The following is a 16827-nucleotide window of genomic DNA, read 5'->3' on the forward strand; positions in this document are numbered from 1 at the left end:
GGATCTTGTCGATGATGGGCCCAGTGTCCTCTTCTGCGGCAGCCCTTTAGTTGGGTGTCTGCCCATCGTCGGACTCTTCGAACTCATCCTCTCCTTCCTCGTTATAGTTCGTTACTTGTGCTGAGCGACGGGCAGAGAAGCGGACCTCCGCCTGTGAGGGAGGCAGGCGCCCCTCTGCTACGAGCAGTTGCCGATGGCGCTCCTTCTTGGTAGGGATGTTCTTCTTAGCATTGACGTAGCCATCCGATTCCGAGTCGGAGCCCGCGGGTCGGTAGACAGGAGTCGGTTGGTTTGAGGCTAAGGAGCATGTCAGTGTGATGGTGATGGAAAAGTGATGGGTTTGCTGACCTTTGCGCGAGGCTGTACGCTGGCGCTTACGGGGCTGGTCGGAGCCTGAATCATCGTCTTCATCATCACTATCGACCTGGAACGGGTGAGTACTTGTCTGATGTATGTAGTGAAGGTTACTTACGATGCGACGGCTGGGACGGGCACGACCCTGGGGTTCGGTCAGCAAATTTTCACGTGGGGACGGCTCACACATACACTGCGACGCAGACCATACAGCTCCGGATTCTGTGTCATGTAGTCGTCCTTGTCTGAGCTGGCCTTGCGCTTGTTGGGCCTCGAAGACTCTTGAGACGACACACTCTGGGCGCGGCTGCTTGGGGCATGCTCAGATGGCGGTGAGTCAGAGTCGTAGTCTGCGTCTGGCTCGCCCTCCGCATCTACGTCCTCGGATGAATCTGAGTCGGCAGCCATAGCCTCATCATCTTCGTCCTCCTCTCCGGGCGCGTCGACATCGGAGGAGGGCTCTGCTACGGCAGGTGGTTGAGCATCGGACAGATCGCTGTCACTACGTTGTGAAGGGCTCCGCGCTGGCGCCGCATGCACCGCGAGAGGTGTGGTATGGCCGTTTGTATATGGTAATGAGTCCCTGTGACCCGAGGGAGAGGGCATCATGATGGACGTTGCTGTGAGAGATGGTCAGCACGATATTTCGATGACCTGAGGGCTCCAGTGTGCGCGAGCAGGTGCGTTGGGTAGAGCGAGTTTACGCGACTCAGAATAAACACAAAGCGGCTGGAAACGTTTGGAGCGACTTGGGCAATGGAGGTATGATGCCAGATGTCGAAGGCTGATGAGCGTTTGATGGAAGTCGGGCGGTGGAGCGGTGGGCGCCCGGAGAGGCTGCGAGCAACTCAAAAAGGCGATAGAGGACTTGTATAGCGACCAAGACACGGTATACGGCAGTGATATGGGTAGGAGACGTGCTCCTGGATGTTTCGACGCGAGATGGTGATGGGAGAGATGGACTTGCACGAGCTCGGCCGCACGCAGGTAGCCGCAAGTTTGCGGCGCGGCGAGAGGAAGAATCAGACGTCAGAGGATGTATACTCACAGTCCATGTCCGATTTTCCCCACTACAGGCGGCGGGAAGGGTGTGGGTGGTGTTGATGTGTGCGTGTTGTCGAGAGTGTGGAGTTTCCTGAAGGCGGACTGGGGCTCGCTCTAAGGCCCCGGGCGAGAGAAGAAGGCGCAACCGACAGTCTTGGCACACCCGCTCCCGCCGCCAATCAGCGCCCAGTGAGATCGCTTACAGTGCGTGAATGCTCCAACGTCAGTCTTGAGCCAGTTTTTGAGTTGTTACCACGGTTCACTTGCGCTGCGCCGACTCAACGATCCACTGCGAGCCCCGTCCAGAGCCAAATCTTGGTGGCCGACTCACGACGCGCGCCTATCACGACTGCTCTCCCGCCGCTGGACTCCCGCGGACGCACTTGCGACCCTCCAAATCCAAAATCCCGCCAGTTTTCGGTGCGCGTTTCTTTGACCGTCACTACACCACTTGACCCGTCGCCAACATGTCTGACAAGCTCACCCGGTATGCTATATCTCTCCTGGAAGTGCAAAAGTCACCTGGACTAACTTTTGCAGTATTGCCATTGTCAACTCGGACAAGGTACATGCCCCGCTACCCCTCCACGCAAATTTCGGGAATGCTAACGTGAGGATGTTCGCCACTGTAGTGCAAACCCAAGGCAAGTACGCCCTCTCAAAATGCGGCTCAGGGTCTGACAGACGCAGAAATGCCGACAAGAATGTAAAAAGTCGTGTCCCGTGGTCCGCACGGGCAAGCTGTGCATCGAGGTCGACAACATGTCCAAGATCGCCTTCATCTCCGAGCGCCTGTGTATTGGCTGCGGTATCTGCCCCAAGAAATGCCCCTTCGACGCCATCAACATTATCAACTTGCCCACCAACCTCGAGACCCAGGTCACGCATCGATACTCGGCGAACAGCTTCAAGCTGCACAGGCTGCCTATGCCCCGCCCGGGCCAGGTATTGGGACTCGTGGGGACAAACGGTATCGGCAAGAGTACCGCGTTGAAGATTCTTAGTGGCAAGCTGAAGCCTAACCTGGGACGCTTCGACAACCCGCCGGACTGGGAGGAGATCCTGAAGTACTTCCGTGGTTCTGAGCTTCAGAGTAAGCCATCCCGACCAAACCCTGTGCATTGTGCTGACCACTAGCAGACTACTTTACCAAGGTTCTCGAAGACAACCTCAAGGCAGTAGTCAAGCCCCAGTATGTCGACCAGATTCCCAAGGCTATCAAGGGCACCGACCGGACTGTTGGTTCGCTCATCAAAGCACGTGCACAAATGGAGAACTTCGAGGAGATTATCGACGAGCTCGAGCTGCGACACATCTTCGATCGTGAGGTCAACCTGCTCTCTGGTGGTGAGTTGCAGCGTTTTGCCATTGCGCTCGTTTGCGTTCAGCAAGCCGATGTGTACATGTTTGACGAACCGTCCTCCTTCCTTGATGTCAAGCAGCGTCTGGCCGCCGCCCGTAGGATTCGCAGCTTGCTGCGACCTGATGACTACGTCATTGTCGTCGAGCACGATTTGTCTGTTCTAGACTATCTTTCCGACTTCATCTGCGTCCTTTACGGCAAGCCGGCCGTGTACGGTGTCGTCACCCTACCTGCATCTGTCCGTGAAGGTATCAACATCTTCCTTGACGGTAACATTCCCACCGAGAACCTGCGTTTCCGTGAAGAATCTCTTCAGTTCCGTATCGCTGAAGCTGGCGACGAGTACCTGAATGACAACTCGCGCGATTATACCTACCCCAAGATGGAAAAGACGCTTGGCACTTTCAACCTCAACATTGAATCAGGATCCTTTACCGACTCTGAGATCATTGTCATGATGGGCGAGAACGGAACGGGCAAGACCACGTTCTGTAAAATGCTTGCCGGCGCTCTGAAGCCTGACGGCGTCACCTCCATCCCCAAGATGAGCATTAGCATGAAGCCTCAAACGATTACCCCCAAGTTCCAGGGAACTGTCCGTCAACTCTTCTTCAAAAAGATCAAGGCCGCTTTCCTGAGCCCGCAGTTCCAGACCGACGTGTACAAGCCACTGAAGATGGACGATTTCATTGACCAGGAGGTGCAAAACCTCTCTGGTGGTGAGTTGCAGCGTGTCGCCATTGTGTTGGCTTTGGGTATCCCAGCCGACATCTACCTCATCGATGAGCCCAGTGCCTACCTCGACTCTGAGCAGCGTATCGTTGCTTCCCGTGTCATCAAGCGTTTCATCATGCACGCCAAGAAGACCGCCTTTGTCGTCGAGCACGATTTCATCATGGCTACCTACCTTGCTGACCGAGTCATTGTCTTCGACGGTCAACCTGGTGTCAAGTCTCGCGCCAGGAAGCCTGAGTCTCTCCTCACCGGCTGCAACTCCTTCTTGAAGAACCTCGATGTCACCTTCCGTCGCGACCCCAACTCTTACCGTCCCCGTATCAACAAGGACAAGTCCCAGCTCGACCAGGAGCAGAAGTTGAGCGGGAACTTCTTCTTCCTGGAGGATGATAGTTGAAGTGGTTTTTGATCAGAAGTACACGCCTCACTCCCAGCGTCGCCCAAATGGGCACGTGAAGAAGGGGTCGACCAAGAGGGGCAACAAGAAGCGTAGTTTAAGGGCACGACCAGTCGGATCGCTTGATGTGGAGGACGCGTCCGATGACGATGAGGAAGAAGACGACTGGCCCTTCGCGGCGGCCGACCTCCTGCTATGACTGGCTGACGCAGCCTCGAGGCAGCATCTCGTGAAGCGTAGAACGATCATAGTGGGTCAAGTTAGGTGACCGTCGCAGCCTCTCCAAAGGCATATGGTGATGCAAAAGTTGGTAGAATTCAGCACATAGACGACCAAATCGAACTCACAGTAACCTCAGATGATCCAAAAAGCGTCATGTCAATAGTGCATTCTATCAAAATATCATTCTCAACTACTCAAAAACTCACTCAAGACAAAAGGAAAGTAGAAAAGCAAAAAGCAGAGAAGGGGTATCAATGTCCCGTTCATCCAATCTCACTCAATGAAGAAAAGGAAAAAAAACAGGGGGGGGGTATATGATATGTATGCCTGTATTCCCGCGCGCCGAACGATGCATGCAATTGCTCTTGAAGTGACGAGACAAAGGGAAAAGAAAAATGCCATACTTTTACCCACGCCAGAGACATTCTTCCTCCATGGGCATGGGCGTGCGCTCGACAAGATCCAGGCTCTGGAGCACGTCGTCGGCGTCCTCGAGTTCTTCGCTGCGCTTGCTCGCGCTGCTGAGCGGGGTGCGCATGGGGCTTGTGCGCATGCTGAGGCCGGCGTCGAGGGAGGCCGAGATACTCTTCGCATCTATATCTTCATCTTCCTCTTCCTCTTCTGGGACCGCGGGGGTGGAGGTAGTGGGACCCGCCCTCTTGCGCGCGCGCTCTTGGCGCATTTCGTCGCGCTGGCGCATGAGTTCCTGCTCGTGGGAGACGGCTTTTGCGCGGCGCTCTTCGACGTCCTTGCGCTTTATGACCTTGCCGAGGGCGTCGGAGGCTTGGATGAGGCCGTCGATGCTGATGGCGTGGTTGGTCATTTGGTGGTTGATGTAGTGGTACACGCCGGCGGGGGTGTCACACTGTAGGAGTGCTTTCTCGTTGAGCTTAAGCAGCGCGAGGGCGACTTGGAAGAGGAAGGTGGAGCCGTCGTGCATACACAGGACGACGTCCCAGACGCGGAAGAGTGCTTCGGCGGAGAGGCAGTCGGTGAAGACGGAGAGGAACCATTGGAAGGTGAGGGCTTCGAGCTCGATTTCTAATTCATCGAGGTGCGCGGAGAGGCGCGGGAGGAGCTCGACGACGTAGGAGCGGAGGACTGATTGGTCCGCGCGTGAGGTGAGAAGGTGCGCGTCGTAGTAGTTTTGTGGTAAGATGTTCTCAATCATCGTTGCGAGGACCCAGAATGCGTCTTCAGCGGTAGGTAGTATCAGAAGCAGGCATGCGGTGATGAGGTTCATGCCTTGACAGTATCCGACCTCAGGGTTGCGGCGCGAGTACGCAAGCAGGACTTCGTTGAGCTTCTGAACACCAGGGCCAGTGCGAAAGAAGATGTTATCCGTCAGAGTACGGGTAATGTCCATCTGGATTTGTGTCGCGATGGTGGGGTCGTCTTCGCCGTTGCTGACTATGTCTTCATAATATCCAGGTACACGTAGCGCAGATGCACCACTGCATTCAGCCCATACTTTGGCGCGGAGTGCCACAGGTATGCCTCCGAGAACCAGGCGGCGGAACTCCTGCCACTTTGCACGTCCGACGCTGCCTTTGTTGCCCAAGCTGGCGATACCGACCATCTCGCCATCAGCTAGGAAAGTTTCAGGGGCTACGTAGCCTTTTGAGCTACCGTCCCCAGTGCTGGCCGCGACACCTTCACGCTTGTTGCCCGCGCGGACCTTCCGCAAGAACTCATTCCATCGCACACTCTTCTCTCGTTGCAGATTATCATGCAGATCGCTCATCTGATCCAGAAGGGACTTGACAGGATCGATCTGAGGCGGATAGGGGCTGATAGGAGTCGATGGTCCTGAAGATGGAGTAGTGACCGAAAGCTCTGCGTTGCTTGATACTATCCGTGACGGCGAAGGCTCGGGGTTGCTGCTTGACGTCGGCAGAGATCCTCGCTTCGTCAAGGTAATCTGGCTCATCTTGGGTCCTGAGAATTCAGCCTCTGCAGACTGAACAGATGTTATGGGAGCTGCGGATGGTGTGTGTGAGAGCAATTCGGTGGGATGTGTTGCCAATTTGAGATAGTCCGCCCACGTCTTCGTCATCGTCTTGCCGTTCTGGTCCTCGGAGCTGGAGCTCGAGGGTCGATTGGCCACGCCGTTTGCGCCTGCTGCCGTCGCAGCCTCGTCTGTTTCTTCTTCGTGGATGCCCAGTTTATTCAGCATGCCTCTAGCATCTCCTAGAGACTCCACGTTACTATTTCGCTTTTGTTTAGCAAGCTCTGCCGCGGCCTCGCTCTGTCTCTTCTTGCGGCGCTGATCATAGATAAAGCCAAATCGATCAGTAAGATATTCGCTACTCCCAACAAATCTATTGTGATGTTGTACAAGCGTTGGTGGTCGTGACTCCTCAGGTAGGATCCTGTCCATCTCCACAGGTCCAAGGTTGCTCAGGCCACAGTTGGGAGGATTGGGAGCGTTACTGTTGGACACAGTCTTCGCTGGTTCTGCAGAGATGCTTTTTATGGTACCATTTGGACCAAGTGTACGCCCACGTCTCTGAGCATTGGCCAAAGCAGATCTTGCAGACTGTGTCGTCCTAGCTGAGTCTATGGAAGGCGTGCGGTCGGCTGCGTCGGAGGAAGCGTGCTTGCGGCCTCTAACAGTGGCTGACTTTGCGCTGCTAGATTGGGTGTTCCCTGCTACCATCTTCAACGCCCAGCTGGCGAGCGAGACAGACGAAGATCGACGAGTCTCCAGACCGGTGCTCTGGTCCTGACTATGAAGCCTGCGCAAGGCAGGGACCGCGCCACCGGCTTGCTCGTTCCTCGGAGGCACAAATAGATCGTTGGCAAGACCTTTCCGCGCTTTCGCTCCACTATCAGCTCGTGACCTTGATCGTGCTGGCATAGTCTCTGCCTCTCTGTCAACCATGCTGGCAACCGAAGGAGCTCTGCTGCTCTTCCTACTAGTGCCGTTCCATATATAGCTCTTCCATCCGGCGCGGCCTGTGTCGCGTGTTGCATCCGATGCTACTGAGTGTACCGACCGAACCTCGGCCGGTGGACGTTTGGTCCCAGAGTCGAAGCCCAGCGCATCGGGGTGCTCGGCCACTTCGTCCTCGATAGCCCTCGCCAGGCGGTCCTCCATTGGGTCGTCGGGGTGTAGGCCAGACGGGTCACTGTCTCCCCTCGTCTTGACCTTGCTAAGGCCACTGGAAGACTCCTTGCTCTTTTCTAACTCTCGCAATCTGCTCTCAATATCCATGTTGGAGACCTCGCACTCCTGGAGCATCTTGCGCAGGATCCTTTCACGCTCCTCGGCTCGTCTCCTCAGCGCCGTGACTTGGGCGTCTCGCTGTGCCAGATCTCCCGCTAGCTGCCTCACCAGGGCGACAGCGCCCATCTGGCCCAGCGCATCCTTGATGTTCTGATCTGTTGAGTAGTGGAGGTTCCCGACTACTTTGGCCTGTTCCTGCGGGGCATCGTCGAACAGTGCAGACCGCTCACGTGTAGAAGAAGTGGCTACCAAGCTGCCCACGATCTGCTGTGTCGACTTGGTGACCTTCCGGACCGTAGACGAGGGTGCTGCTACATTCTTGCCAAAATCGGGCGGGGGGATGGCAATGACGGTATCCGGAGATGCTGTGGGCTTGTTCTCGCTACTCTTAATGTTTTCGGTGGCGTTGGGGTTGGGCGTGGAGCGGAACCAGCCGTTGATGCGGGACTGGACGGGCGAGGCATCGGGACTGGGCGAGAGGGAGGGGAACGACGTGAGGCTCTTGGTGTCTTCGCAGGGCGAGGCGGCGCGGCTACGGCTGCGGCTCAGCGAGGCATTGGAGCTGCGTTTCGAGGGGCGTATGCGGGCGATGCTGCGGTTTCTCGGGTTCGACAGGCTCGAGTTCTGTGACGCTGTGCGCACAAGATCAGCGGGCCCCGGTGTGTCCATGGCCGCCATGTCAGTCAGTGTCTATGGAGCTGCACATCCGTGTGGCGGCGGTGCTTCAGACACGTGAGGGCGGCGCTGGCCGGTGCGTGTGTTGGGGTGAAAGCTGGCGGCGCGTGGTGGCAGTCGTCGTGTTTGTGTGCATCTGCCCGACATGTGGGACAGGGCTGCGTCATATGCTGATCAAGACGGCGAATGTTCCAGTGCGCGCAGCGTCGATGTAGGGTTTATTTGTTGACGGTTGCACGACCAATCATCTTTTTCTCACGCTTGGGGTCACCAACGGGCAAAGCAGCAAAGTGGCATTTCAACGGGCAGCAAGGGGTTTCAGGCACGAGGCTTGGGTGTCGCCGTGGTTAAGGGCTCTTGGACCATCTCGTAGCTAACAAGCATTCATTCCGCACCGCGCTAGAGACGGCCCGACCTTTCCATGCAGCCCTACGCCCAACTTCGAGAAGCTCTTTAATGCTCCGAGAACTGGAGAGAAACACCGTCAAGCCGAGGAGAATGAGTCGCCGCCCACATGATCACCGACGAGGATGCTGCGTTGCAGGCCATTGCGACGCTGGCGGAGCTGTCTCCTGAACAGCAAGAGGCCTTGAACGCAACCAACACTATCCTACACAATGGCGAGCCTTTCGTCGACGTCCACGAGCTGTTCGCGCATTACAATGTGCTATACTTCAGAAAGCTACTCTTACCTCGCGTCGAAGTGCTATGGTCGCCGCGGCTAACTCTGTAAGCACGCACGGCTATAATACCGCCTGACCCTCCTAACGATGAACACAGTTGTGCCGGCATCTGCGAGCTCTCCAAGGACCCGGCCACGTCAAAGTTTACGCGCATCCGCCTGAAACTCAGCACGCCTCTACTCCAATACCGCCCGCGCTCAGACACCATCAACACCCTCCTCCACGAAGCCATCCACGCCTACTTCTTCATCACCACCTCGTGGGCCCACTCCCGCGGCGACGACGGCACCGGCCACGGCGTCGGCTTCCAGCTCCTCGCCGACGCAATCAATAACCACGGCAACTACGAGGTCACCATCTACCACACCTTCCACGACGAGGTCGAGAGCTATCGCACGCATGTCTGGCAGTGCGATGGGCCGTGTAGAAGTGCGCCGCCGTATTTTGGCCTCGTTAAGCGCTCGATGAATCGCGCGCCGGGGAAGAGCGATACGTGGTGGGCGCGACATGAAGCTGATTGTGGGGGCACGTACACGAAGATCCAGGAGCCGGCTGTTACGAAGAAGCAGCTCGATGCCATGTCCGCGAAAGAGCGAGCAGGCCGGCAGAAGAACAAGCTCGACGGCTGGGTCAAGGCGAGCGCGAAGACTGGTCGGGCAGAGGGTGATACTTCTGCTCGGCCTATTGATGTCGATGGAGAGGATGAAACCTCGAAATCGTCTGGGAGTAAGCGCAAAGCATCGACGCTGCTCGTAGATGATGCTGTCAAGCAAAACACGAAGAGATCAAGACCAGACGACCGTCATTCAAACGTGGAGAGCAAAGCATTGGTCGCGTGTCCGATATGTAACCAGAAAGTAGCAGAAGCACAAATAAACGAGCACCTGGATGCTCTACACTTGTCTTGAACCCAGTGTAGCTGCTGGATGATCATATAGACGAGTAGAGATGCACTAAGAGCATATGTCAAATAGGGTTGCTGCATAGTCATGACGTCCTCACAATTTCTCCTTAATATAACCAGAAATGAGCCAGGCAATAAGAAGTCTCAAGTAATCCGATTTGTATTCAGATATGCCAATAAAGGCTAAGGGTCCGTAGACCGTCGCTTGTTGTACCTAGTACAGGCGGGTATCACCTCGTTCAGACTAGCACACCTCCATCCGCCAGGCAGGCAGGTACCGACACCTAGTCGTTCGCAACCCTGTGGAGTCTCTCCTCGTCCGAGCTGTTCTCCTCCTCCGCACGGTTGCTCTTCTTGAACTTGGGGCGGTCCTCGGCGAGTGTGACCTCGAGTCTCTGGAATGCGAAGCTCCTGCCATTCCAACCATCACGACACTTCTCGGCAGCATCGAAGTCCTTGAAGCGGATCGTCAGGATGCCCTCGGGTTCCTTGTCGAAGAGCGTGACGTTGGTGACGTCTCCGAACTTTTCAGCCTCCTCACGCATGTCGTCCTTAATGTCGAGGTATGCGGCGGGGTCTTCCTCGAGATCGTCAAGCGTGAAGGCATGCTTGACGATGCAGACCTTGGCCCACTTGTTCTTCCTAGGCGCGAAGGCTTCGGCGACTTCTTCCTCGTTGTCAGACCACTCAGCTAGCTTGCTACAAAGCAGTTAGCGTTGGCTGAAGAATTTACATGCAGAACATACCGGTTCAGGTCAGCCCGGTTGCGCTCTGATGCCTTCTTATCCTTGCGGGTGAGCTTGGAGACAATCTGCTCGCTATCCTTGTTCTTCTTATGGGATGGGTCAGCTTCCGTAACAGTAATCGTGCCCTTCTCGGGCTCGTCCATGCGCAAGGGGTAACCATCCAACATCGTGCAGGCGAGGGCGATCGAAGCTCTCTTGAAGTAGACGATCAGGGCATTGCCGTTGAAATTGCCCTCGTCGTCGGCGTACATCTTGATACGCTTTTCGCCATCTGCTCCTTGATCAATTATGCCGTATCTAGAGAAGGCCTCTTCGATATCGTCCTTGTCGGCGTCGAGGGGCAGGTTTGTGACCCAGATGGCGCGATTCTCTTGAACGACCTTGGGCTTCTTAGAAGCCTGTGAGCGACACGTTAGCACGTCGAAGCTAGTTTCAGCTCTGGATTTGGATAGTGCTCACATGTTCGTCCTGCTTGGCCTTGCGCTTCTTGTCGCGCACGTCATTAGCAGACTCAACAATAGGTCCCTCGGAGGTATTGTAGCCGCCCTCGGCCATGAACTTATCAATCTCTTGCTCGTCAGTGGACGTCATCCTGGCTTATGGATTGCGGCTAAGAGCAAGCTTTTGTGTTCGGTCGGACAACGTGGCGCTGCTGCTGTGAATGCGCCTGCTCTGATTGCGCGCAAACTGCTTCAATGGCGTTGTCGTGCGGGTGGATTTTTGGCGCAGTGCTCTGGGATGGAACTCGCTGTTTCAATGCTACCAAGAAAGGCTAGCAACTTCAGCGGGCGTATGCTGGCGTCGTGTTGTTGTTGCGACCAAAAGTTCGAGCTTCAGAAGGCTGCGCGGCAGAATCTCGGGCGGTGTGGAGTGCGGTCACGCGTTGATTACGCGAGTCGGCGGTGAGGTTTCTCCGTTACCGGTGGGAGGGCTGGTGAGGAGAGCTTTGTATCAAGTGTCGCTGAGAGTTGACCTCGAGAAAGCTGCTGAGGGCCGCTGGCAAGACATCGGATCGTTAGTCTTCTCTTGGAGGGCATGCCTTCCAGTGACGCCATCTCGAGGGCGCGGATATGACCTACACAGCGCTAGGCGAGATGTAGCGGACTTGACAGACGTGCCGCGTGAGGCAATGGGTGTGGTTGAATTGGTGGTGAAGGTGAGGTTGTAGTCGGAGCAGCTGTTCCGGAATGATGCAACCGCCCGGAAGTTATCTGACATGCTTGGCACGACAAGCCTCGATCGATCCAGCCTTCCCACTTCTTAGCGCGTCAAGTGCCGACCAACTCGGTTTGCGAAGTCCCCACGGACCAACGCTATCCGGTTGGCGATCCCAACTCGAGGCGTCCCCTGTCAGAAGATGCACCTCAGACACACCAGGACACACAACCGAGTGCAGTTTGGTGGGTCCGTATAAAGACGGCTAGGAACGTAGAGAGCCACGACAGTAATCCTCACTTGTCTCCTCACATACTCATTCTGTGCTGACACCATGTCGATAGTCGATACCATACTCAGGCCCGACATGCGGGACCCGATTCCTCCCCCCTCCATGCTCGTGCAGCTCAGCAGACCATTTGCTGAGTCGCTGGGGCTAAACACAATGCCCTACCATGTGCATGAAATGCTGCTGGGATTTCTTGGATACCACCTCATCCTCCATGTTTTATCACCAGCTATATCGAAGATTGTGTGCCCGCAAACTTACCGAGGTTTTAACAAGCGCACACGACTCAACTGGAATATCCACTGGGTGTCCATGATTCAGTCGTTGTTCATCAACTCTGCCGCCTTGTGGGTCATCTTCAAGGATGAGCAAAGACACCAGATGGATTGGAAAGGCAGACTATGGGGCTACACTCCAGCCAGTGGAATGGTAAGACATTATCAGAAATACTATGGTCGTGAAGACCTGAACTGATTTCTTTGTGTGTAGGTCCAAGGCTTTGCTGGTGGCTACTTTCTATGGGACCTTCAGATCTCCCTGCAATACATGTCCATCACTGGACTCAGTTCTCTTGTGCATGCCATTGGCGCTCTGGCAGTGACATGTATTGGCTTTGTAAGCTGATTCCTCGTGTTGACAAAAAGCAAGCTTATGTTTTCCTAGAAACCTTTTGGAAATTACTACGGCCTCTCATTTGTGCTGTATGAGCTATCAACGCCATTCTTGAACGTTCACTGGTTCTGCGACAAGCTGGGCATGACCGGGTCGAAGTTGCAATTATACAATGGCATTGCCTTGTTAGTCACCTTCTTTGGTTGTCGCATCGTATGGGGCACGTACTCGTCGATTTTGATCTACTCCGACATCTACAAGGCGCTGACGATGCCTCCCCGAAATCCCATGGCGTCTCTGATAGATGACGCAAAGTGCGAGGGCAATGCAAGTGTCATGGAATATGGTGGGCTAGGCTGCGAAATTGGAGATTTGCCAATGTGGCTCGTTTGTGTATACCTGATCGGAAATACTGCATTGAGTCTGCTGAACTTCTTCTGGTTCAGTCAGATGGTCAAGGCAGTGCGGAAACGCTTTGTGCCGCAAGGCGAAGAGAAAGTCAAGAAGGCTCAATGAGTGGGAGGAATCTTTGTTATAACAAGTAACCTATCTCCTCGCAGCCTCAAGCACCTGTAACGAAGAACGAATTTAATTATTAGCACTTATTAAGGGTTCCAGCATGCGCTTCAGTGCAGTTATGATGGCTCATGGTGAAGGCAACACACATGCCCTAGTGACTTCACGTTTGGATTAAGATGCTATTCTGTATGGCATTGGGTATAATATGCAATTTATCTTCAAGCATAACTAACAATTCATGATCGGAACGAGTTCCACAAACCCATCCTACGGGTGATGGAGCATTAGCGACCCAATGCCGCAACAGCCTCTTCAAAAACAATCGCTTCGTCCACACTCTTCATGGGACCACCCCACTTGACAAAACCTCGCTCATCGACAGCATATGCGCCTCCAGTCTGCCACCTGCAACCTCCTTCTCCAACTTGCTGTCCCCAGACACCTTTCATTCTTTCCCAGCAAGACTTGATTGTAACCGTTCCGAGGGTTCAGCAGGTGTCCCCAATTCGAGACGCCGAGGCCCCAGAGCGCGTAGAGATCTCTCGACTGGTCGACTACAACGTCTACGTTCCATGATCCACCCACCTTGTTTACCCAGTCTTTAGTCGCTTGTTCCGTGCAATGTGAAACGGCGATAAAGTGGATCGAGGTATGACGGTTCGCTAGACTTCGCATTTTGATAAAGAGCTTCTCTGTGACTATAAAGCTGTCAGTCATAATTTGCAGCGGGGTAGGTGATGATATGTACATGGACATCCACAATATCTCAAGAACAAAACGACAACGGGTCGGGCGTCTACGGTTGGGAACTGGAGCTTGGGACTTGATTGAGCCTTCTCCCCAATAATTGGAGCGTCGCGAATGGGGGCCTGGACTGGGGGGAGCCTGCCATGACGAGAATGCTTTTGGCGGCCATTGCATGTTGGCGAATGGATTCGCCATGCCTCCATTTCCAGCACCATCTTGTGTTCCCTTCGAGTTGCCAGCAAAGGGGTTGTCTTTTGGTAAGGAAACGCCGCCCAGCCCCGCCCTCTGCAAAGCGACTTTTGTCGCGATTGTGTCTAAGAAACCCATGGCTGTGGTGACGCCTGTGAACAAGGCAGTCTTAGAGGAGTATTTGTTGTGTTGGTTGAGGGATGGTGTCACGGTGGGTGGATTGGAGAAGCGAGGATCGAGGCGAGCTGAAAGGTGGTCGGACGTGCCAACACGTCTCCAAGAGGGCTGCACATTTGTAGCGACCAGAGCGTTTGGCTTGTGCAGGAGCTGATGAAACGGGGCATGTCGGGGCTAGAACCTAAGCTTGTTTGAGACGAGAACAATTCGTCGCGCGAAGTCACGTGTACGCTAAACTCAATGATCCTGCTGACGAGAAGAACTTCCACGGAGTTGACGGCCACGTAAAGGTGCACAAGAACTTCTATAAATGCTCAATTTGCCTCTAGTACGCGAAAGGCGCTCCTAAGTAATACTACATTGGGGTATCTTAAATTACATTTACACCGAAACTTTTCGCTGCCGCAACAGCGGAACGTGGATCGCACACGACTCGATCGTGAAGTACGAAGACACGGGCGAGCGCTTTTCATCAACATAACCTACTTCCGGTAGGCATATATTGCTCGACACTCAAGTACCGTCTTTCGCTCGAGGCATTCCTGGACAATGTCCTCGTCTTCCCACCACCATCTTGACTCTCCCGGAACGTCGTCAACGAAAGGGCCCCAAACGTCTCTCCACATTTCTCGTCCTATCACGGTGGAAAGCTCCTTGGTTACGTCTGTCGATGCGCTGCCAATCGCGCAAGGCAGTGTGACACTAGAACTGCTATCTGAGTGCACCATGTCGAATCCAGCATCCGCTAGCCAGGTCGGCACCAGTGAGCAGGGTTTTGAACAGCGAAACAATCTCTCCAGGTTGACAGAAAGTCTGTCATCGATCCAAGTTCGCAGGAGCGGCCCGGCAGTTCTGCGTACGGGTGCGGCATCCATAATTCTAACCTCCAACAGACCGCCGGGTGCGAGCAGCTTGTAACACTCCCGGAATAGCTCAGGCAACTTCGAAGAGGATACCAACGACGGTAGCGTTGAAGCTCTGATGTGTGCGAAGTAATTCTCCGGGTATGGCAAGGGCACAGCCCCGCAGTCTCGGACAGTCAGGTAGGATACATTTGCGGGGAGCGTGACTGGCCGCCGTGATTGATTCGTAAGGAAATGTACTGTATGGCGCGGGTACATCGCTGACATCTGGAACACCTCCGCTGAACACCGGTTAGATTCTGCACGACATGATCATACGGTGACACAGGATCGACTTACAGAGATTGCCATACAATTCGAGGATCCTTCCCCGTATCACAAGACGGTTTCGGAGTGACTCCTGCGTTACGGACATTCTGCATCTGAAATCCTGTAAGGAGCCAGAGCTGCTTCTCAAGCGCGAGCTACATCGGGGTCAGCTCAGACCCGCCAAGGTTTGGTCACAGAACGTACCTGTTCGTCTACTTCTTCCCCAGGATTTACTTGCCATTCTTCTTTCAGTCTATCTAGCACAATCTGAGGACCTGCGCTTTCCATTCGCCGGATAAACTTCTGGAAGCGCGTAAGCTCAAGAGTGCTGCTATGGGCGACAGCGACCTTGTTGCTCGTGGATCTGGGTGAAACATGCATCTTTTGCGGTGTTCCACGAGGCGCTAGACTTTCCCATTCAGAAATTGGCGGACATTCGATCGCTCTGTTGGTGGAGCGATGGGCCGAAAACACAGGCGATTTAATTTCCGCAACGGCCGCTGCTGGCTCAATAGAGTCATGCAGTCGGAGCGCTTCAAACTCCAGCGACTTATCGACAACTACCGGGGGTGGTCGCCTACGAATCGTCAGTACAAAACCAAAACTGTTGGAGTGTGGTTGTTACCTTTTTGCTTTGGCCGGGACACAGGGGCTTGGCGATGTTATGAAATCCTCATCTCGACTTGTCGCGAAAGAGTTTCCTCTTCCCTCGCTTTCGTGATAAGAGCCGGAAGTTCTAGCATGGTACTGGGAGTGCTTCCTCGATAATATCGACATTGACTGGCGTCCTCACTTCCCATGGACGTTCCTGGGCTGGTATCACTGCATCAGCTTGGTTCCTTCCGTCTTGAGCGATGTGAAACTTACGCGAAAAGCGTGCTTCAGTCGAATTGGTACGCCGTGAGGACGAATCGCCGTCCAATTCAGGAACTTCATGGAGTGGCAGGTCAAACGGTGCGCCGGATGGGAGATTTGTTGAAAGAGTGCTTGCATATGTCCAGGACGGTTGTAATGTAGGATCCTTAAGACTGTGTGGCTGCTGCAAATCCTGGTTGGTTTGTGCGGATCGGATTGTTGTTTGCGATCTGGTACTGTGATGTGAAGATGGTCGGAGGATGGTCGACTTGATGCCTTTTGCTTTTTTGAGTCCGGATGTCCACCAAAGTTCTCGTTCGCCAGATATAGAGCTTCGAGAACTCGTCGATGTTGTTACAGAGCCGGCTACACTCGAGCGCTCCCGCGCTTTGCGCTCTCGCCGCTCACCTACTGTTTCTGTATTCGGCCCGCTCCAGGACAGGTCGGCGGTAAACATGGTCTGTCGAAAAAAACGATTGGCGCGAAGATAGACGTAAAGAAACCCTCAAATTCCCCGCGCAGAACGAGCGAAAGACTGGAGAAGTATCATGAGCTGTGACGATCGTAAGCCAAGATCTAGACGAGATAGTCCGACAGTCGTCAGGGATCAAGGGAAGCAGTGTCGCAGCCGCTAGGGGGCGCGCTCAGCGGCTCTTGCCCCCTTCAGGGAAGCAACATTTCCGTCACACAGTCCCGACAGTGGCTTGTAGGCTTATCAAAGAGCCTGACAAGGACCCCGGAACCAAGTTGATGGCACCTG

General features: G+C 54.6%; 9 protein-coding genes across 9 annotated transcripts; 3 read left to right on the top strand and 6 right to left on the bottom strand.

The window, feature by feature from the left end:
- Positions 1-46: 46 nt before the first annotated feature.
- Positions 47-963, bottom strand: SNOG_06858 (hypothetical protein; the record flags this gene model as incomplete). The annotated part of the gene is made up of 2 exons (XM_001797167.1): positions 47-424; positions 547-963. The coding sequence occupies 2 exons, from the start codon at positions 961-963 to the stop codon at positions 47-49; spliced, it is 795 nt and encodes a 264-aa protein (XP_001797219.1).
- Positions 964-2160: 1197 nt separating this feature from the next.
- Positions 2161-3893, top strand: SNOG_06859 (hypothetical protein; the record flags this gene model as incomplete). Its single annotated transcript, XM_001797168.1, has 2 exons — positions 2161-2491; positions 2539-3893. The coding sequence occupies 2 exons, from the start codon at positions 2161-2163 to the stop codon at positions 3891-3893; spliced, it is 1686 nt and encodes a 561-aa protein (XP_001797220.1).
- Positions 3894-4521: 628 nt separating this feature from the next.
- SNOG_06860 (hypothetical protein) lies at positions 4522-8022 on the bottom strand (the record flags this gene model as incomplete). Its single annotated transcript, XM_001797169.1, has 1 exon — positions 4522-8022. One exon carries the CDS (start codon positions 8020-8022, stop codon positions 4522-4524), a length of 3501 nt encoding a protein of 1166 aa, XP_001797221.1.
- A 511-nt stretch (positions 8023-8533) lies between these two features.
- SNOG_06861 (hypothetical protein) lies at positions 8534-9610 on the top strand (the record flags this gene model as incomplete). Its single annotated transcript, XM_001797170.1, has 2 exons — positions 8534-8748; positions 8800-9610. 2 exons carry the CDS (start codon positions 8534-8536, stop codon positions 9608-9610), a joined length of 1026 nt encoding a protein of 341 aa, XP_001797222.1.
- Positions 9611-9890: 280 nt separating this feature from the next.
- Positions 9891-10943, bottom strand: SNOG_06862 (hypothetical protein; the record flags this gene model as incomplete). The annotated part of the gene is made up of 3 exons (XM_001797171.1): positions 9891-10305; positions 10353-10750; positions 10812-10943. The coding sequence occupies 3 exons, from the start codon at positions 10941-10943 to the stop codon at positions 9891-9893; spliced, it is 945 nt and encodes a 314-aa protein (XP_001797223.1).
- Positions 10944-11133: 190 nt separating this feature from the next.
- On the bottom strand, positions 11134-11570 carry SNOG_06863 (hypothetical protein; the record flags this gene model as incomplete). Its single annotated transcript, XM_001797172.1, has 2 exons — positions 11134-11207; positions 11432-11570. The coding sequence occupies 2 exons, from the start codon at positions 11568-11570 to the stop codon at positions 11134-11136; spliced, it is 213 nt and encodes a 70-aa protein (XP_001797224.1).
- A 271-nt stretch (positions 11571-11841) lies between these two features.
- On the top strand, positions 11842-13008 carry SNOG_06864 (hypothetical protein; the record flags this gene model as incomplete). Its single annotated transcript, XM_001797173.1, has 3 exons — positions 11842-12225; positions 12286-12411; positions 12460-13008. 3 exons carry the CDS (start codon positions 11842-11844, stop codon positions 12922-12924), a joined length of 975 nt encoding a protein of 324 aa, XP_001797225.1. The 3' UTR covers positions 12925-13008.
- A 203-nt stretch (positions 13009-13211) lies between these two features.
- SNOG_06865 (hypothetical protein) lies at positions 13212-14001 on the bottom strand (the record flags this gene model as incomplete). The annotated part of the gene is made up of 3 exons (XM_001797174.1): positions 13212-13369; positions 13404-13625; positions 13728-14001. The coding sequence occupies 3 exons, from the start codon at positions 13999-14001 to the stop codon at positions 13212-13214; spliced, it is 654 nt and encodes a 217-aa protein (XP_001797226.1).
- Positions 14002-14522: 521 nt separating this feature from the next.
- On the bottom strand, positions 14523-16524 carry SNOG_06866 (hypothetical protein; the record flags this gene model as incomplete). The annotated part of the gene is made up of 5 exons (XM_001797175.1): positions 14523-15070; positions 15144-15184; positions 15243-15367; positions 15417-15789; positions 16076-16524. 5 exons carry the CDS (start codon positions 16522-16524, stop codon positions 14523-14525), a joined length of 1536 nt encoding a protein of 511 aa, XP_001797227.1.
- Positions 16525-16827: the final 303 nt, after the last annotated feature.

Source organism: Parastagonospora nodorum (assembly GCF_000146915.1).
Source record: "Parastagonospora nodorum SN15 chromosome Unknown scaffold_10, whole genome shotgun sequence".
Taxonomy (NCBI): Eukaryota; Fungi; Ascomycota; class Dothideomycetes; order Pleosporales; family Phaeosphaeriaceae; genus Parastagonospora; species Parastagonospora nodorum.